This window comes from Cladophialophora carrionii (genome assembly GCF_000365165.1).
Source record: "Cladophialophora carrionii CBS 160.54 unplaced genomic scaffold supercont1.6, whole genome shotgun sequence".
Taxonomy (NCBI): domain Eukaryota; kingdom Fungi; phylum Ascomycota; class Eurotiomycetes; order Chaetothyriales; family Herpotrichiellaceae; genus Cladophialophora; species Cladophialophora carrionii.
Genome location: NW_008481831.1, coordinates 2,245,970 through 2,263,355, shown reverse-complemented (window position 1 = coordinate 2,263,355; position 17,386 = coordinate 2,245,970). Strand labels below are relative to the sequence as shown.

At 55.0% G+C, this 17,386-nt stretch overlaps 5 protein-coding genes across 5 annotated transcripts; 2 read left to right on the top strand and 3 right to left on the bottom strand.

Moving 5' to 3' along the window:
- Window positions 1-650: 650 nt before the first annotated feature.
- G647_07779 (uncharacterized protein) lies at window positions 651-1,963 on the bottom strand (the record flags this gene model as incomplete). The annotated part of the gene is made up of 3 exons (XM_008732091.1): window positions 651-1,436; window positions 1,480-1,661; window positions 1,729-1,963. The coding sequence occupies 3 exons, from the start codon at window positions 1,961-1,963 to the stop codon at window positions 651-653; spliced, it is 1,203 nt and encodes a 400-aa protein (XP_008730313.1).
- Window positions 1,964-3,526: 1,563 nt separating this feature from the next.
- On the bottom strand, window positions 3,527-5,409 carry G647_07778 (uncharacterized protein; the record flags this gene model as incomplete). Its single annotated transcript, XM_008732090.1, has 2 exons — window positions 3,527-5,271; window positions 5,328-5,409. 2 exons carry the CDS (start codon window positions 5,407-5,409, stop codon window positions 3,527-3,529), a joined length of 1,827 nt encoding a protein of 608 aa, XP_008730312.1.
- Window positions 5,410-7,098: 1,689 nt separating this feature from the next.
- G647_07777 (proline-tRNA ligase) lies at window positions 7,099-8,832 on the top strand (the record flags this gene model as incomplete). Its single annotated transcript, XM_008732089.1, has 1 exon — window positions 7,099-8,832. One exon carries the CDS (start codon window positions 7,099-7,101, stop codon window positions 8,830-8,832), a length of 1,734 nt encoding a protein of 577 aa, XP_008730311.1.
- A 928-nt stretch (window positions 8,833-9,760) lies between these two features.
- G647_07776 (uncharacterized protein) lies at window positions 9,761-11,043 on the top strand (the record flags this gene model as incomplete). The annotated part of the gene is made up of 2 exons (XM_008732088.1): window positions 9,761-9,983; window positions 10,076-11,043. The coding sequence occupies 2 exons, from the start codon at window positions 9,761-9,763 to the stop codon at window positions 11,041-11,043; spliced, it is 1,191 nt and encodes a 396-aa protein (XP_008730310.1).
- Window positions 11,044-11,479: 436 nt separating this feature from the next.
- G647_07775 (uncharacterized protein) lies at window positions 11,480-16,924 on the bottom strand (the record flags this gene model as incomplete). Its single annotated transcript, XM_008732087.1, has 1 exon — window positions 11,480-16,924. The coding sequence occupies one exon, from the start codon at window positions 16,922-16,924 to the stop codon at window positions 11,480-11,482; it is 5,445 nt and encodes a 1,814-aa protein (XP_008730309.1).
- Window positions 16,925-17,386: the final 462 nt, after the last annotated feature.

Here is a 17,386-nt window from a genome sequence, read left to right as displayed (position 1 = left end):
CCAACGACCTCCAGTACCACATTTCTGCCTATGAAAGTCTTTCACATACTTGAGGGAAGCGGTAAGAACGAGGGCACTTTCGAGGACGGTCAACACGACACTTTTTAGCATAAGGTTTGCTATGCGAAGATTTAGGTGTGCAGCTAACGAGCAACAAAGGAGACATGGGACTACTTCTGCTGGACACTTATTGTATCGGTCACCTACACCGAGCATACCTCCACGGACTTGGGATCCTCCCAGGTCAAAAACTCCATATCTGTTTCCCGGCCCGAGCACCTGCCAGTTTGTCCTGAGCCCTGCCCTGAACAATCTGAGCACAGCCTTCGGCACTCAGCTAGGACTCAGAACCCTATGTTCTATCGCTCGTGTCGACGAGCGTATACCCTCGGTTGATGAACTCATCAGCAGCTATTCCCGAACACCAGTCCTTCATAATCCCTTCCTTTGCAACGTATCTGAAAAAGCCCAAGACATTTCCGTCCTCGGTCCAGGTAGCACTACCGCGCATCCCTTCGGGAAGATTGATTGCTGAGTCTTGGCTCATGTAGCTCCAGGTTGTAAAGACCCAGTCCTATTCTGATGATTTGTCATCACTAGGGATTGCTTGGAATGAGGTCCACATAAATTGGCCGCCGATGAAGCCTGTATCAGGCGTATCGAGGCAAAATCGAACCGAAGCGTTGGTGGTCTCTAGCTGAAACCAACTGCTTGAGCTGGATAGGCTCTTGGATTTTATCGCTCTGGAACGTGACGTTGGAGAATGTTTCCGTGTCCCTCAACTTGACGAGGGCGATGTCTGTGTGAGAGACTTCCATGACGACCTCGCCAATGCCGCGGCCGGTACCGGGGGATGCGTGGAAAACTTGCGTCCCACATTCGCTGGGGAAGCCATGCGCGGCCACAGTCATGAACTCGTTGCCCGCTCCATCCTTCAGAAGAACGCCAGTCGTTGTTGAGAGAAAGGTACCGGAGTTGCCTGACTGGTAGGAAGATGCCACCCTCAAACCTGGCTGCAGAGTGTCGTATTGGCTAACGTCCCGGTTCCTCGGAGCAGGATCAGAAAGGCGCCGAGCGTGTGGTGCCGACGGTCTTCCCATCTCGTCGTCGAACAAGTAGGAACAGCCGATCTTCGCTGCGCGGCACGGCAGTTTGTTGATATCAGTATCCCGGTGCTTCAAGACAATGAACACGACGTTGCCAAGGTACATGACCTCTGTAATCGGGATGCCGACGTCCTGGAAGTGGCCCTTTACAGCAAGGAAGAGCGGCTCCCAATTCTCCATATCTTGCCCATCTTGGTCTTCAGCGATGGAGCCATTCTTGCGACGGACAGGCCTTGGTGGTGGTAGAGGATTTTGACCGAGCCCCAGGTGGAGGTAAAGTGGAACACCGGCGATGCTAAGTGGCCACGGTTTCGGGGGTAGGGTGCGTAGCTGGAGGTATATGAACCATCCATCGCTACCAACGCCAACAGACGGGAAATATGCTACGGAGAGTGTCTCGATTTTCGGGATCATTCAAGGGGTTGAACTTGTCACGTAGGTCAAAGGACAGAATGAGGTGCCGCGCCGGCGGTGGCTCGTGGGGATCCTGTGTTGCCATATCTTGGAGTAGCGGGTTTGCGACGGTGGTGGCTTTATAAAGAGACACCCGCTGGTCTAGAGCACCATGTTAGTATTGCCATTCTGTAGGAGAGAATACGAAGTCCTCACCGATATGAGCCACCTCGGCCCGACTGGACCATCCGAGCGGATTCGGGAACCTGGAGCGAGTAATGCTGTTGAGCGAAGGGCTGATGGACCCGGGGCTTGTGATTATAGCGAGTCTCTTCGGTGACGTTGCTTCGACCCTGGGCGTGATTCGGCGCTTTCTCGAAGAGGAGAGGTCGAGGCCGCTGAGCGGTATCGGCGATACGAGCAGCAGCTCGGCGACAGCCTCGCGCTGCGGCGTAGGCGGGCATGACACAGTGTAAAGGATTCTGCCCCTGTCGGTAATGGTGATTGGTTAGGGCGATAGCATCTGGCCTGATGGAGATGGAGACACTTATATAGTAGAGGGCATAGTGAGAAAGAGTGAGAGAGGAAAAGATGAAAATGAATTAACTTCTGATGCCTTGGAGGCAGGCAGCAGGCACGCAACTTCAGTATACCAGGTATTCTCCTGGCTCGTAGGTTCCAGGTTCGACATGGTTTGCCAACCATATGATCATACCGTACGCGTAGCCTTGGCGCGCTTGTCTCGCCTCGTCCGGTCTGACCTTACCGTCATCACTGACAGCTGTTGAGTGAGTGGGTACAATCCTGTGACCCTGTCCTCCAGCTAAGGGAAACCAGGTATTGGGAGAAGCGTAGCCCGGAAAGCAATAGGGCCGTTGAGGACTGGGATGAGCGAAGCCCCGGCAGCAAAACCGCGGTAGAGTACAGGTAAGCTAACCCGTTGTTCGGCAACGACTCGCTCTCGTCCATCTTGATTCGATTGCTTGTATCATCGCAGTACTCCCAGAGACAAGACCGCGAAGGGCGACTCCAACACCGCAGTCGAGTGTGGAGACTAAACACATTTCGCTGTCAATATCTAAGGGCCCGCATCGTATTCCAATCCAGGTCACTCGGTGAGCAATGAAATGGGTGTCTCGCCCGCAGACTCACTGGCCTACCGACTGATTGGGCTCATCGTATGAACCGAACAGTACAAGGTACAGTATGTAGCGGAGTGTGAGAGGATAGTGTATCTTTGCGTTGAAGATTTCCCGCATAGACTCCGTACGCCGCACATAGACAGAGATAGAGAGCGCATATCATCTCGTCGTCCACATGTGACTTTGGCAATAATTACCTAACCCACTTCAATAGGTACGTATTGTGTAATTACTGTGTAGGTGCCAGGTCGAATGAAGGCAAGCTGAGTGGTACGAGTACGTGATGAGGGCAGAAAGAAGAGCGTCCAGATTGCTTCAGCGGTGGTCCGGATGAATTGAGGACTCGAGTAATCGATCGAGACCTCGGGCGGTGATCTGGCGTGGATCTCGGCTACAAGTAGCGTACAGAAGGGTTCCGTGTCACTACTACCCTGCGTATTTACGGTACATACTATGAACATAGTAGGTACGGAGTCTGTCCGGGGTTCCACTCGTGGGTCCATACCTACCTAGTAGTGTCTAGATTCGGGATTCAGCAATCGAGCCACAGAAAACGGAGCAAAGCCCGAAAAGACTGAACGTACTCTCCGAAACTGGGATACGCATGGGTATTGGAAATTGCACGCTCAAAGATCGCAGTATGCACATGTAGACGGGAGATGAGCATGTCTAGACGATCGTAGAGGATGTACGGAGTATCATTGGGGAATAATTCTTGCTATAGGAGTCGTCATCATCTATGTCCGTTCATAAGAACCCCTGATTATCTGATGTCTCAGCCCGGGTCAACTAGGGAAATCTGGAAGTCCAGCGTACAGGCCGGATGCATGTGAAACCGTGCGTGAAGTAAGTAACCGTCGGAGAGGAAAACCGAAATGGCTAGATCTATGACAGGAAGTGGGGAGCGTTGAGGACAACGCCCATGATACAGCCTGCAAGAGTGCCAGCAATGGGGATGGTCATGAGCCAGGAGAAGCCCAAGAGACCGACTCGTTGCCAGTTGACTGCCCGCCACGTGCCGTTGCAGAGACCGACGCCGACCGTCGCGCCCGTGATGCACATGGAAGTCGACACGGGGAGCTTGTATTGCGAGAAGAGGAGGACAGTGATGGCGGCGCCCATCTCCATGGAAGAACCGCGAGACGGTGAATGGTAGGTGATCTTGTTGCCCATGACTTTCATGATGTTGTAGCCATAGGTGATCAGACCGAACGAGAGTGTCGCAGAGAGCACGGCAAGTTGCCAGACGGGCACCTCAGCGCTAGACTGCGCGGCATCGCCGGTTTTCCAGGCCGAGTAGATGACAGCCCAGGGTCCGACAGCGTTGCCGATATCGTTGGCGCCGTGGGCGAATGAGGCAGTGCACGCAGTGATGACCTGGATGTACGAGTAGGTATGCTCCACCTCGTTGGGATACTTGGTGGCGTGAGAGTACACTCGCTCCATACGGCGGCCTTCAGGCGTGCCGTGAATACCAGTCTGTGCGGCGTGGATGTCGTAGTTAACACCGTAGAGAGCAGCGACTGTGATCATGGCGGGAATGCGCTTGAGGATGATCTTGATGTTCTTCAGCTCGTAGATTTCGCCGGGAGCAAGGGGGGTGTTGTGCAGCGTGCGCATGGCCCAGCCAAGAGGACCCCGCTTCTTGCGAAGTTTGGCATGGAACCGTTCTTGGGCTTCGGCCACACGTTCCTTGTAGGTCATCTGAGGGGTGGCAGCCTCAGCCTCCGCGAGGCTTCGGTCCTGCGATGATTTCTCCTGTGCAGCCTGAATCGGGACCTTGACTCCATTGCCGTCGACCTTGACACCTAGTTCGCTGGAGTGGGTAGACTCGTCGTCATCCTTTTGAATCACAGCATAGTCCGGGACGTTGGCATGCTCATGGACCTCGGCAGGAGGGGGTCGCTTCCAGAGCATGGGGCCCAGGGGCAGGTGCCAGAATCGGATGGTATGATCTTTGTTGATGGTTTTAGCGTACAACCAGGGGACGAAGAAGATGGCGGACAGCACAAATAGACCGCCGCCAACGCCGAGTGTGACAGAGGCGATGTACCACGCGGGTTTCTTGTTCAAGCCGAGGTTTGGTGAACCCTTGTAGACAACGGACAGCGTGCAGATGGTTCCGGCGACGAGGAAGAAGAAAGGCGAGGTGTAGACCGCCCATGGCATTGGGTTCTTGCGGAGATGCACAATGAGTTTGATGAGCATGAAGATGGTCGCCGCAAAGCCACCAGAGATGAGAGGGGCCAATCCCAGACCAGCGAAGATGGCACCCAAGCCCTGGCCGTCGTTCCAGCCCCATTCAACTTGAGCAGCTCCAGCGGTCGCGACACCGACGCCAGCGACAGCAGAGATCAGTGAATAGGACGAGGAAACGTGAGCCGAATGACGAGTGCACCACATCACCCACATTGAGGCACCTGCAAGGGCACATGTGAACGCAAGCATCTGCACACCGGCGTTATCTTGGAAGGCGTCGAGGGGAATGATCTTGTTCTTGATCGTGGAGGCGGTTCGGGCACCGACGGTGATAGCTCCGAGCATTTCGAAGACGGCACCGAGAACCATGGCCTGTTGATATGTGACGGATCGTGACGAGACACTGGTAGCCCAGCTGTTTGCGACATCGTCTTATCAAATCAGTCAGTACAATCCTCCGAACTGAGCAAGTGCACCTGTAGCTTACTGGCACCGTTGTTGTAGGCGTCAAGCAAGGCAAACAAGGTGCCGATGGCGAAGACATAGTTGTACTCGGAGAGGACTGCCATTGTGACCGGGGTCAAGCAGACTTGACTCACGTGGGAGTGTTGAGTTCTGGTTGAGTGCAGAGGACAGGTCTGAGACAGAGGGTTGGACAGGTCTTTTATGTCGAGCGACCCTTCCCTGTCACGCTAGGAAAGAATACATCGTTTGTCACTGCAACGGTTTGTCTCACGGCGGTAGCAAATTCGAGGTTGCTGGCCCGCCCCATCGAACACGACCACGAGCAGTTTCTTCTTCTCCTAGACGCAGCTTATTCGTGCAGAGCGCTCCATCAGCAGATTGTCGTCAATGGATCGCGCAACGCCGTCGCCGCATTGGAGGCTGTGCCAGGAGGCGGGACTTGATCTAGACAGGGTTCGGAGGGCTTGTGGCCTGTGAAGGAGGGCCCCAAGCTACCACCAAGCCCTGACCATCCATAGTCCAAGACAAGAGAAGCAACTTCAAGCTGCATTCTCGACTTCCAGAATCTTGGCTGTAACTCCAGCGGGCTTGGCGGCTAAGACGGCCTGGAAAAGTCTGAAGGAATGATTTATATGCAGTGGCGGCTGCGAGCATTCCGAACAGACGCAGGCAGGTTGAGAGCACGTTCTTGATATGAGCCGTACGGTTGGTTCGTTCCTAATCCGGGCATATCGCCTTGTTCCTCGATGGAGCAATCCGTTTGGTTCGCCTGGCGGCGAGCGACAGGTCCGCCGGCTTGGCCAGACTTGGCGGCAGACCACCCAACAACTCGCTACGCCCATGGATAACAATCTTGACAGCTGCACGTCGAGTAGCAGTGGGCGCCCGAGCGGCCTCGCCGCATGTTCCTGCGGTACGAGCAACGGTCGCAGTCCACAGTATCGGGAAGTCGGGTTCGACCTATCCAATCGGATCGTTTGCATGCCATCTCTTGTTCTGAAAGGCGAGAGATTGGGATTTGATCGCGCCTTGACACCACGTTCGATGCACCATTGCAAACCGTAGCGAGATCATAGTTCCCACCCATAACGGCAGACATGCCTCAAAGATCAGTTTTCCGAAGCCTGGCGCATCCTATTGTGGAGGTGAGTGTGCAACAACACATGAACCACATTCCCACAGAGCTTGGCTTGCCAGTCCCTTGGCAGATGCCACACACGTGTTGAACGGATGGCAAGGCTGTCAGCTTATCCTCGCGTGCGCATAACCTTTTGGGGAGGTGAGAAGACGGGCTGATGGTACCGAGCCACTGCTCAGGCGACTTTCAGATAAACCGGGCCCCGGGCTCGACCAGCAGGATTGTGACGGTGGCCGGAGACGTATTGACATCAGTGTCGCCCCTTTAGATCGACCTGCACGCTTCATCGGAAGGGACAGGAAAATGGCGTGCATCGTGACGCTCAGTTGCAGCCAGTTCGTGTGTGCACCAGTTCATCGGATTTTGAGACGCGACTCATCAGCCGATTGACGTGCCAAACATGCCAAGGAAGTTTTGCAACTATATCACGTGACTTCTCCCCACCTCGACTTTCGACTCACAATCGCGTCGGCGGGGTTGGGCTTCGGACATTTGGTTGTGTGTCAAGTCACCAACGAGTGAGAAAATCCATTACTCCCCAATCCTTCAACGTGCGAGGCATCCACCAGCGGGCGCAAGTGACGGTTGGGCGCAACCCACCTCTGACCTCCATTCACCCTTGATTTTCTTCTAACCCCGACAAGCCCGTGACCAGATGTCGCACTCCAGAAACCCCTCCAAGACCGAGATCCCTACGCGAGAGAAAGAGCCGAAACCCGAGACTGAAGCCAAAATGGAGAAAGCGAAACCTGAAAAGCCCATTGGCAAGCAAGAAGCCAAAATGCCTCAGAAAGCAGGAGGTGGAGGAAAGAAGAAGAAGATGGAAGGCGCCGCTCTGATTGGCATTGATGTCTCCAAGGAAGTCGATTTCCCAGAGTGGTACCAGCAAGTCCTGCTCAAGGGCGACATGCTCGACTACTACGATATTTCTGGGTGCTATATCCTCAAGCCAGCCTCCCAATTCGTCTGGGATGAAGTCAGAGCCTGGTTTGACTCGAGGATCAAGAAGATGGGTGTGAAAAACTGCTCCTTCCCTCTATTCGTCTCTGAGGACGTGCTCAACCGGGAAAAGTCCCACATCGAAGGCTTCGCTGCTGAGGTCGCGTGGGTTACGCACGGAGGCAGCACTAAGCTGGAGAAGAAGATCGCGATCCGCCCTACTTCCGAAACCGTCATGTACCCTTACTATGCCAAATGGATCCAGAGTTACCGCGACCTCCCCTTGAAGCTCAATCAATGGAACTCGGTCGTCCGATGGGAATTCAAGCACCCTCAGCCGTTCTTGCGGACTCGAGAGTTTCACTGGCAAGAAGGCCACACGGCGCATCTGACAGAACAAGAGGCAGGCAAGGAAGTGCTTGAGATCCTCGACCTGTATGCCGGAGTCTACGAGGAGCTGCTGGCGGTGCCGGTGATGAAGGGCAAGAAGACAGACAAGGAGAGATTCGCTGGAGGCCTGTATACCACGACCGTCGAAGGATATATTCCAGCCACGGGGCGGGGCATTCAGGGAGGCACATCGCATTGCTTGGGTCAGAACTTCAGCAAGATGTTCGGCATCACGGTACAGGATCCCAACGCGAAGACGGAAGAAGAAAAGAAGAACCAACTGTTTGTGTGGCAAAACTCTTGGGGCTTGTCGACTCGAGTCATCGGTGTCATGGTCATGATTCATGGTGATGACCGGGGTCTGGTGCTCCCACCCCGAGTCGTCGAGACTCAGGTTGTCATTGTGCCTGTCGGAGTGACAGCCAAGACCACCGAAGAAGAGAGAGATGCATTGTACAAGGAGATTGATGGACTTGTGGAGGTGCTCAAGGCCGTCAATGTTCGGGTTCAAGCTGATTTCCGAGAGGGATACTCTCCAGGGTGGAAGTTCAATGACTGGGAGTTGAAGGGTGTCCCGCTGCGTCTTGAGTTTGGTCCAGGAGAGAGCAAGGGCCATTTTGTTACAACGTCCCGACGAGACCTCCCTAAAGCCGAGAGCAAAGGTCAAATTGCCATCAGTGAACTCAACACGGCAGTACCCGAGCTCCTGGAAACCATCCAGAAGGATCTGTACGACCGCGCGGATGCCAAATTCAAGTCACATGTCAAGAAAATCACTGACTGGGAGGAATTCGTGCCGGCCCTGAACGACAAGAACGTCATTTTGATCCCCCATTGCTTGACGGAAGCTTGCGAGGATCAAATCAAAGATATGAGCGCCCGCAAAGCTGAAGAACAAAGCGGTGTTGCCCAAGATGATCGTGCTCCGAGTATGGGCGCAAAGAGTCTGTGCATTCCGTTCGATCAGCCTGGAGGGATTGAGGAGGGCGTGACCAAGTGCACCAATCCTCAGTGCTCGAAGCTTGCCGAGAAATGGTGCTTGTTCGGACGGTCATACTAATCAGTCGGCACCCAGAGTGCAGGTGTCCATGACACTGAGTAGACACTCCAGCCTCGGACAAGCACACTGCATGCACTCGACGCAGTTCTGGAGGCGGTCAGGTCGTGAGACGAATAGTTTGACTCACGATCCGCGGGTCACGCGCATCTCAAGACCACACCCCATCACCTTGACGTGTGCCAGTGTGAGGCGAAGAGTCGAGGCTTGGTTAGCTTTATCGAGAATTCAATTGCGACAGCCGCGAGACTTGTTATGGTTGGTTCTCGACCGCCGCGAGGCCAGGAACAGGACAAGATCAACCATGGGCGTCGCCCACGCCCCAATCGCGGCGCTGTTTGTATCAGCAGTCGCTATCAGGGGGCGCTTGGCACCGTGTCAAACCCCTCTCTCCCGATAAGCTGCATACTGGGTTGGGGAGGCACTGGAGGGGGAGCACAAGCACTGAGCAGTCGCTCAGCATGGCGTCAGATCGAGATGAGTACAAAACCACCGTGACGCCCGCCATCGTCTAGTCACCGATCATTCACTTCCTTCGGGCCAGTCCCTCTGAAGAACATGTGCACGTGCCCGTCCTAAACTCCTGCTAATTAATATCCACCTGGTCGCCCCTCGTCACCTGCAATATTTCCCCCCTCCATTCTTCTGCACCGAATCGTATTATTATTATTTTTTCCCCTTGCCCTCTGCGTGGTGCTGTAGGCGGTCCCCCGTCGCCAGTCCCAAGGGCCCAGGGCGCTGGTTCCAGGCGGCATTCTTTTCTTCTTCCGGGCCGCGTGCTGCCCGCGTGCCACCCGACCTAGTAGACTTTTGTCACTTCACGTTGGATTCGGTTCCTCGCGAGCCTCTCGCCCCCGTGCGCGCTTGCCGTTGCCGCTGGTTCGGTGCTTGAACATGCCAATTTTGGCAGCGTCGCAGAAATTTGTTCTCGATGGGCCGGCACCATCACCATCACCATCTTCGCCTTCCTGACCACCTCTACCTCTCTCCGCCCTCGCCTCCAAACCCTGCCATTTCCGCGACGGCTCCTGCTTCGCTCCTCGCGGTCAAGTCGGCCATATTCTTCTCGTCGTCGACTTCCTTGTTCCAGGAAGTTGGGCGCTCCCGGGCTTTTGCGATCCGTGACCGCATCCCCGGCTTCAAAACTTCTGCTGGTGAGCAAGCACACGACAATTTTCGGGGGCTTTTGAGCTTCTACGTGCACCCCAACTGGAAACCAGCTCTAACAGATCATCTTGCGGAACAGCTTTCTTTACCACGCTCCGAGCAAACCTGATCCTTGACCTCGAACATACCTCATCCGTCGCAAATACTCCCGATTTCCTCCGCCCAGCGGACTGGACGAATTCAGGCCTTCCCTATTCCTCTGCCGCCTCACCACAGTACCACTACTACTATCACTCGGAAATGGCCAACGACGACACCACCGTCGCCGAGAGGGCCGACAATCCACTCGACTCGCTCCCCGAGCTCACGACCAAGCCCGCTGCGACCGAAGACGATAGGGTCGAAGCCCTGCATCTGATCGCCGACTCGGTCGCCCAACAACGCCAATTGGCCTCCACGGCAATTATATTCCACCCCTTCACACTATGCGCGCTGGTCCTCCTCTTCGGGCTGGCCTACCAGAACCTCTATAAAGGGTCGTATTCGGACTGGGCCATCATCGGGACCACCTTGGCCGGCATCCTCATGGCCGCGCTCATCACCGTCCGATGGCTCACAGGCGGCTACATCTTCGAGGCCGAGCGGATCGGGACGTGGAAATGGCTCAACGAAGGTCGCGACGAGTCCGAGGCCGACATCGTCGGCTCGCAGGACGACATCCTCCTCACGCGCTACGGCGACGAAGTCATCGGCGCGATCGTCCTGCGCGGCGTCCGCGACCACCCGACCCAAGCAGCATCGACCAGCAGATCACGCAAGAACGTGCCCACCACCGGGCAGATCCGCGCGTGGACGGTGAAGCGGCGGTACCGCCGCAAAGGCATCGGCCAAGGCTTGCTGGAGGAAGCCATCGCGTGGTGTCGAGACAAAGGCTGGCAGGGCCCGGAATTTGCCGAGAAGCACGCCAACTCGGCCAAGCTCGTGCACCCTACTTTCAGCGGCGGCTTTACCAAGCGGGAGAGGCAGGCGCGAGAGATGCTGCAGCGGGTGATTGAGGAGCAGCAGGGCAGTAGTAGTACTGCTGGGGGAAAGAAAGGCCGGAGATAAGACGGTTGACTGACAAGATCCCGGCTGGGGACTGACCACGTACGTAACTGACCTTTTGGCACTGTTGGCAGCAACGGGATCTACACGAATTTCACAGACTCCTACTACTACTATTATTACTACTCGTACGAGACATATATATATACCCTGGAGATACCCTAACGGCGAGGACTTGGGACGCCATTGTGGCGAATGCGGTCGACGTCGACACTTGGATAGATACCCCTTGGGGAAGAATGAACAGATGATTCTCCCGTACTAGACTAATTCGCTGAACAAAACGATATCGCCGAGGAAGCAAGTTGGTGTGCTTGCTGCGGTCGGTGCCACCGCTGATGATGTATTTACAATCTACCCTCCTCTACCATCTACTGTAAAGTTACAGTCTCCGTAACGAAGTCGAGTCCCGCCGTATACCTTGCTCGTCCAATCCTGCCTAGTCATTCGATTTTGCATTCTCCCTAACCCACGCGGCGGCCCTGGCCTTGACGGCCTCGACGCGCCTCTCGTCCCCTCTGGCCGTCTCAAACCGATCCCAGCGCTTGAAGAAACTCTTCGCCTGTTTGGGCTTCAGCTTGAGAGTGAAGATGCGCTCGAACGTGGCGCGAACCTGCTCGTCGTCCTTTGTGACGTTCATCTCGAGATCGAGCAGCACGTCGAAGAGATCCACGCGCTTGGGGAACGACGCAATCAGGCCCTCGAAGAGGGTGCGGCCCCGCTCGGGCAGGCCGTGCGCCGAGGTGAATTCCAGGCGGGCGAACGACTTGGTCGTCTCAAAGTGCGTGAACTTGGGAAGCGTCTGCAGGGCGCGGGCGTGTAGTGCGTGCGCCTTTTCGCGACCGGCGTCGTCATCACCCATCTTGTCGAGGAGGAAGGCTGCGTAGTTGACCCAGACTTTGGGGTCTCGGGCGAATTTCTTGATCATGCGTTCGAAGACGTCGGTGGCCTTGGCGAATTTGCCCTCTTTGATGTAGATGCTGGCCAGGCGTGCGTGCATCTCCTGCTGGTCGTTGACTTCACATGCTCTCCTGAACGTCTCCTCCTCGACACTTTCATCGTCGCCGAAGTGGACCTCCAGATTGAGTAGGGCCACCCACACGTTGAACTTCTCGTCCTCAAGTCCCACGGCGATGGTGCGGAGGGCGCGTTCCCCGATTGCTCGTGCGGCGTCCACGTCGCCCAAGTCGAGGTGGAAGGCCATGTATCGAAGCCAGAGGACCGAGTTGTCGGGCTCCGCGAGGAGCAGGCGCTCGAAATCGTCGGCAGATTGAGGACCGTTGACGTCGAGGTCGGCGGTGCGGTCCACATCCATGGTTGGCTGGTTCTTTTTCTTCTTGTGCTTTTTCTTGGGAGTGTCGGCGTCGGAATCGGATGCTTCTGCGAGTCGCTTGCTCGAAGGTGATGGTGCAGGAAGAAGGCCCGTCCAGTCGAAGCCGCCGGCCGAGAGAGCCGTGCTTTTCGGAGCCGCTACGGAGACGTGTGTGGCTTCGTCTTCGTCTTCGTCTTCGTCTTCATCCTCGGTGTCGTGGATATCTGGATGGATCTGTATGTCTACCATGTCTGAATCCTCGTCGTCTCCTTCCACATGGCTGTCATTGTCTCCCGACTGGGACTCATCTTCTTCGTCTTCGGACAAGTTAATATCGGCCTCCGCGTCCTCCATTTCGGCGTCGAGCATGGCGCCACCTTGGCTGTCAGAGTCAGCATCGCTTTCGGCCTCTTCCTCGGTAGGATCGGTAAAGTAGGACGCTTTCATGCCGAAGTTGACCTTGCGAGTCGCAGGATCCAGTTTCAGCACTTTGGCTTTCACTTTGTCTCCTACCGCGAACAGCTTGCTGGCATCTTCGACTCGCTGCTCGGCGATCTCACTGCGGTGACATAGCCCGCGGATCTTCTCAGAGTTATCCACAAGGATGAAGACACCGAAGGGTTGGACATTGACAACCTGACCTGTCACGATATCTCCGACCTTCAAGACGTTAAACGTGATAGGCACCTTGAAATCGGGCTTCAAAGCTGACTCTTTCAAGCTCATCTGAATCTGCCCAGAAGCCTCGTCAACCATAATGATCCGGCCTTTTACAAGTTGATCTCGCTGGAAATGGTCCTTCCATTCTTTGAGATAGCTGTCAGACAAATTGCTGATCCGGACAAATCCTACCACGCCGCGACCGAGTGTAACGAAGACTCCTTGGTCGCTCACATTCTTGACGAACCCGCGAACAATATCGTTGACGGCGACTCGATCGATAGAGTCAATCTCTCGATCTGTGACTTTCATCGAAGAGCTGAGAACTTTTGAGGGTCTCGTTGAGAGGCTGACCCGTTTGTTGGGTACATCAACACCCACGACGGAGACTCGAATGATATCGTTCTTCTGATATCTGGCCGGATTGGCTTCATCGTAGTTGTCTGCCATATCGACCAACTCGACTGAGCCGGCGACCTGCTCACTGAGCTGGACAAAGATATTGCGATCGGTGACTTTGGTAACCCGACCTGGAAGAACAAGGCCCGGGGTGACGTTAGCGAAGTCCAGAGAGCCTGCAGTACCGTCCGACCGGGCTGTCAAGTCCAAATGTCCCTTTTCAGGATCGACGGCAAGGACGCGAACGCGCACGGCGGAACCCAAAGGGAAGTTGCGAGGCAAATTGGCAGCCAGAGACAGATCGTCCGCGATATCAATGGTCCGAATCCTACCACGAACGGTTGGCGAGATGTTGACCCAGACACATTCGTCGGTGATATTGTTGATGAAGGCGACGTGAGATGAGCCCACCGTCATATCTCGCAACGCCAACTGGGGCAGCTTCTCGCTTGCAATCGAGCTTGGTTTGCACGTCAGCTCGAAGACTGTATTCTTCCCGTTTCGATGCGTAAGGGGGAGAAAACGATGGTTTCTTGTGTCATGGGCACCAAGCACACGAACGGTCAGCTCCAGCTGCGGATAGAATGGCTTCAGCGGCTTCTTCCTGTCCTTGATGTCCTTCCAATCGTCGAAGACTTCGGAGACGTCGATGCGTCCTTGTACGTCCTTTGCCAGCTCGACGTTGATTTGGGTGTCCTTGACTGAAATGACTCTAGCTTTCGTTTTCATGCCGACTGAGAGATCGTTGACGACCGTGAGGCTGGCATCAACGGGGTCTACAAGTTTAAACGAGGCCGGCTCAGTGGGCGGGCCTTCAGACTTCGTCACTGAACCTTCTTCACGCATCGTTAGCCAGAACCTGGGCGCAGCACCCTTGTACTCGATGTTGAGCACTCTGGCCGTGACGGGTTGCAAATCGGTCATGCCGAAGTTCTCCTCGTCTTCTTTTCCCACAGATACTTGACTTCTGGGAATGAGGCCAGTGATGCCAGCAGCAAAGCCCACAAATACGCCGTCCTCGGTGATGTTTTTGACGTATCCAGTCACAACGGCGCCAGGTTGTAATTGCTCAAAACTTTTGAGGAACGTGCCGGCGCGTGTTGCGCTGACTAGACTCGCCTTGTTCGAGATCAGCACGATTCGTCGTTTTGCCTGCACTTGTAGAATGAGGATGCTTTCCAGCGTTTGGTTGACGCGGATCTTGCTGAAGGCGGCTTGCCTTTTTTTAAGCGACCCATCAGCGACATGATCCAGTGTGAGCCGTGCAATGGCGTCGTTTTCTTCCAGGCGCAAAAGAATGTCATTCTCGGACTTCTCGAAAACCGTGCCGTTAGTGATGGTACCCGGAAGCAGACGTGACAAGGAGCTTTCAATCGAAGCGTTTGATCGGTTGATGTCTCTACACGACAGCGTCATGCGCTTCTCGGCGGCGTTGATGCTGAGAGCGCTCACCGAAACGACTTGGCCCACGCGGAAGTGGTCTCTCGCGTCTTTGATGTAGGCCTCGCTCATCTCGGACACAGGGAGAAAGCCCTTGACAGGTCCGAAGAAGCGGACAACCGCACCAAGCGGGTCGACCTTGGCCAGTGTCCCTACCGTAGAATCTCCGACCTCGATATCCTCGAACCGCAGCCAAGCTTTCTGATCACTGGTAACGAGGGCCTTCTTTAAGGTGAGTCGAAGACGTCGCCGGGCAGGATTGCTGGTCAGAACTCTAGCAGTGACGGTCTGGCCCGCTCTGAACTTCTTCTCCGGGTGATCCAGCTTGACATTAGACAGATGCAACTTGGGAACAAAGCCTGTTATACCTTCAGCAAGCATCACTAACAGGCCCTCAACTCCACTTTCTCCAATCACCAGCTTCTCGATTGTTCCTTTGACGACGGCACCAAGAGGGACGTCTTCATATCGCAGGAATGCTTGTTGAAGGATACTTTCCTGAAGGGAGACCATATAGAGGTTGTCCACTGGGTTAAATTCGAGTATCCGCGCCTTGTGCTCGGAGCCAAGCTTGAATGAACCACTAAATTCAGAAATAGCGTCCAGCTTCTTGTCTGCCAGCCGCGATAAGTGAGCAAAGCCGACATTTTGCTCATTTAGCTGCAGATAGACGCCCAAGCCTGGCTCAACATGAATCACTGACGCAGACTCAATAGTAGACGATAATGCGAGTCTTCCACTCTCAGTGCCGGTTGACTCTGGGATATCGCTCAAGTCCAGTATATTCTCCAGCACCGAGAACCCCAGCTTCCTATTGTCGGAAAGAGGAAAGTTACAAATGAGGCGACCTGGGATCCTCTGTCCTACCTGGAATTTCGCGAGGAAGGCTTCCCGGTCTCGAAATGAACCGGAGTGTATGACATCGGCGGTCACATCCAGCATGCCCATGATCTTTCCTGTAAGCCCAGCCTCCGTCATGGTGCTAATCAGGATTTCAGCTTTGGTACCTGGGAGAAACGTGTCGACGGAAGGAGCAGACTTGAGCACAACCGACTTGGAGAGGTCAGCTGAAAGCTTGACCACCTTGTTGTTGGGGCTGGCGTCCAGTACGTGGCATAGCAAAACAGCACCAGTTTTAATGTCCGAAAGAGACCGGCCGCTGGGCAATTGTTTGCTCGGGACGAAGCCACGGACATGGTCATCTTCAAGTGAGACATCGACCACCAAACCGTGGTCTTCGACGCTACTCACGGAAACCTGTACTGTGGCGCCGACGGCGAGATTCTGTCGATTCAATCCTGCATTGGTCAAGGCTGGTTCCACGGATAATTCAATTCGCTTTCGTGCCAATGTCTGTCCTTGCCTCTCCTGCTCGGTAGAAGTGACGGCCACGCGTAAATATTGATCGAGGCGGAAGTAGTTGGTCAAGGAGATACCGTCATCCTCCTCCTCCTCATCGTCGCTGTTGTTCCCTTCATCATCGTTCTTCTCCAGCAGATCCTGGATTTTGTCGCTTAGCTGTGGGGAGATGGCGGTCAAGGGCACATATCCGACAAGGTTGTTGGGCAATGCGACGGTCAGAGTTCGCGCGCTTACGGATGTCACCTGGGCGAGGATGAGGGAGGCGGTGGTGATTCGTTTGTAGCTGAGGCCTCCGATTTGAACTTCTGCTTTCGTACTGACCGCAGCAGAGTCAGGCTTCTTCTTGCCCTTCGTTCGTTGCCGTTCGCGCCGCTTCGGCTCTATCTGTGGTTTCGCCTTTTCTCCCTCATCGCTCTCAGTATCGAGCGCTCTGTCCCCTCCTCCGAAGAGATCCTCTGTCGGCTTCTGTTCTCGGTCCGCATCTCGTGCTGCTTTGGCTCGGATTTGCTTGCGTTCCAGGGGAGTCAATAGACTTGCACCGCCTCGAGGGAAAGCAGGCTGTTCTTTCGTAAGAATCGAGGCTTGTCTCGGCTTCTGGTCTCTTTTCTGTTCCTTGACAGGTGCCTCTGCCTTCGAGCTGGGATCCGTCTTCGGTCTCTTGCTGGGTTGTCTACTTGGGGCTGCTTCAGGTTTGCGCTTTGCGGAAGCCATATCGACGAGGTAGAATTCACGTGCCGTGCAGTGTTAGCACATCAGCGGTCTGTGTGTCTGCTTGTTCACAGCAGCCTCAACCAGCGTGGAATCGCAGGAAACTGGCAGCAAACAAAATTTTGGATCGAGTTGCAGGCTGCGGAGCAAAGTCATGGAGAAATTCCTTTCCGCCAATCAAAATTCAGCTCGTTGTGTGGAGTAGCCGTTGGTGGTTAGGCTCGCCTAAACGCCGGGTAATAGCCTCCTCGCCCCTAAGCTTTAACTGGAATTGGGTGAATTGGCTGGCAACGCGCGCCGCTGGGGCACGTCACGCGTACCGCGACGTTACGCGAGGCTGGTCTTCAACGTCTTACAGTAGCTACCTGGTACCTAATCACTCACCTGCCACTGAGGCATATCTTGCCACTCAGCAACCTCCATTCTCTACCTCTACCTCTACCTCTACCTCTACCTCTACCTCTA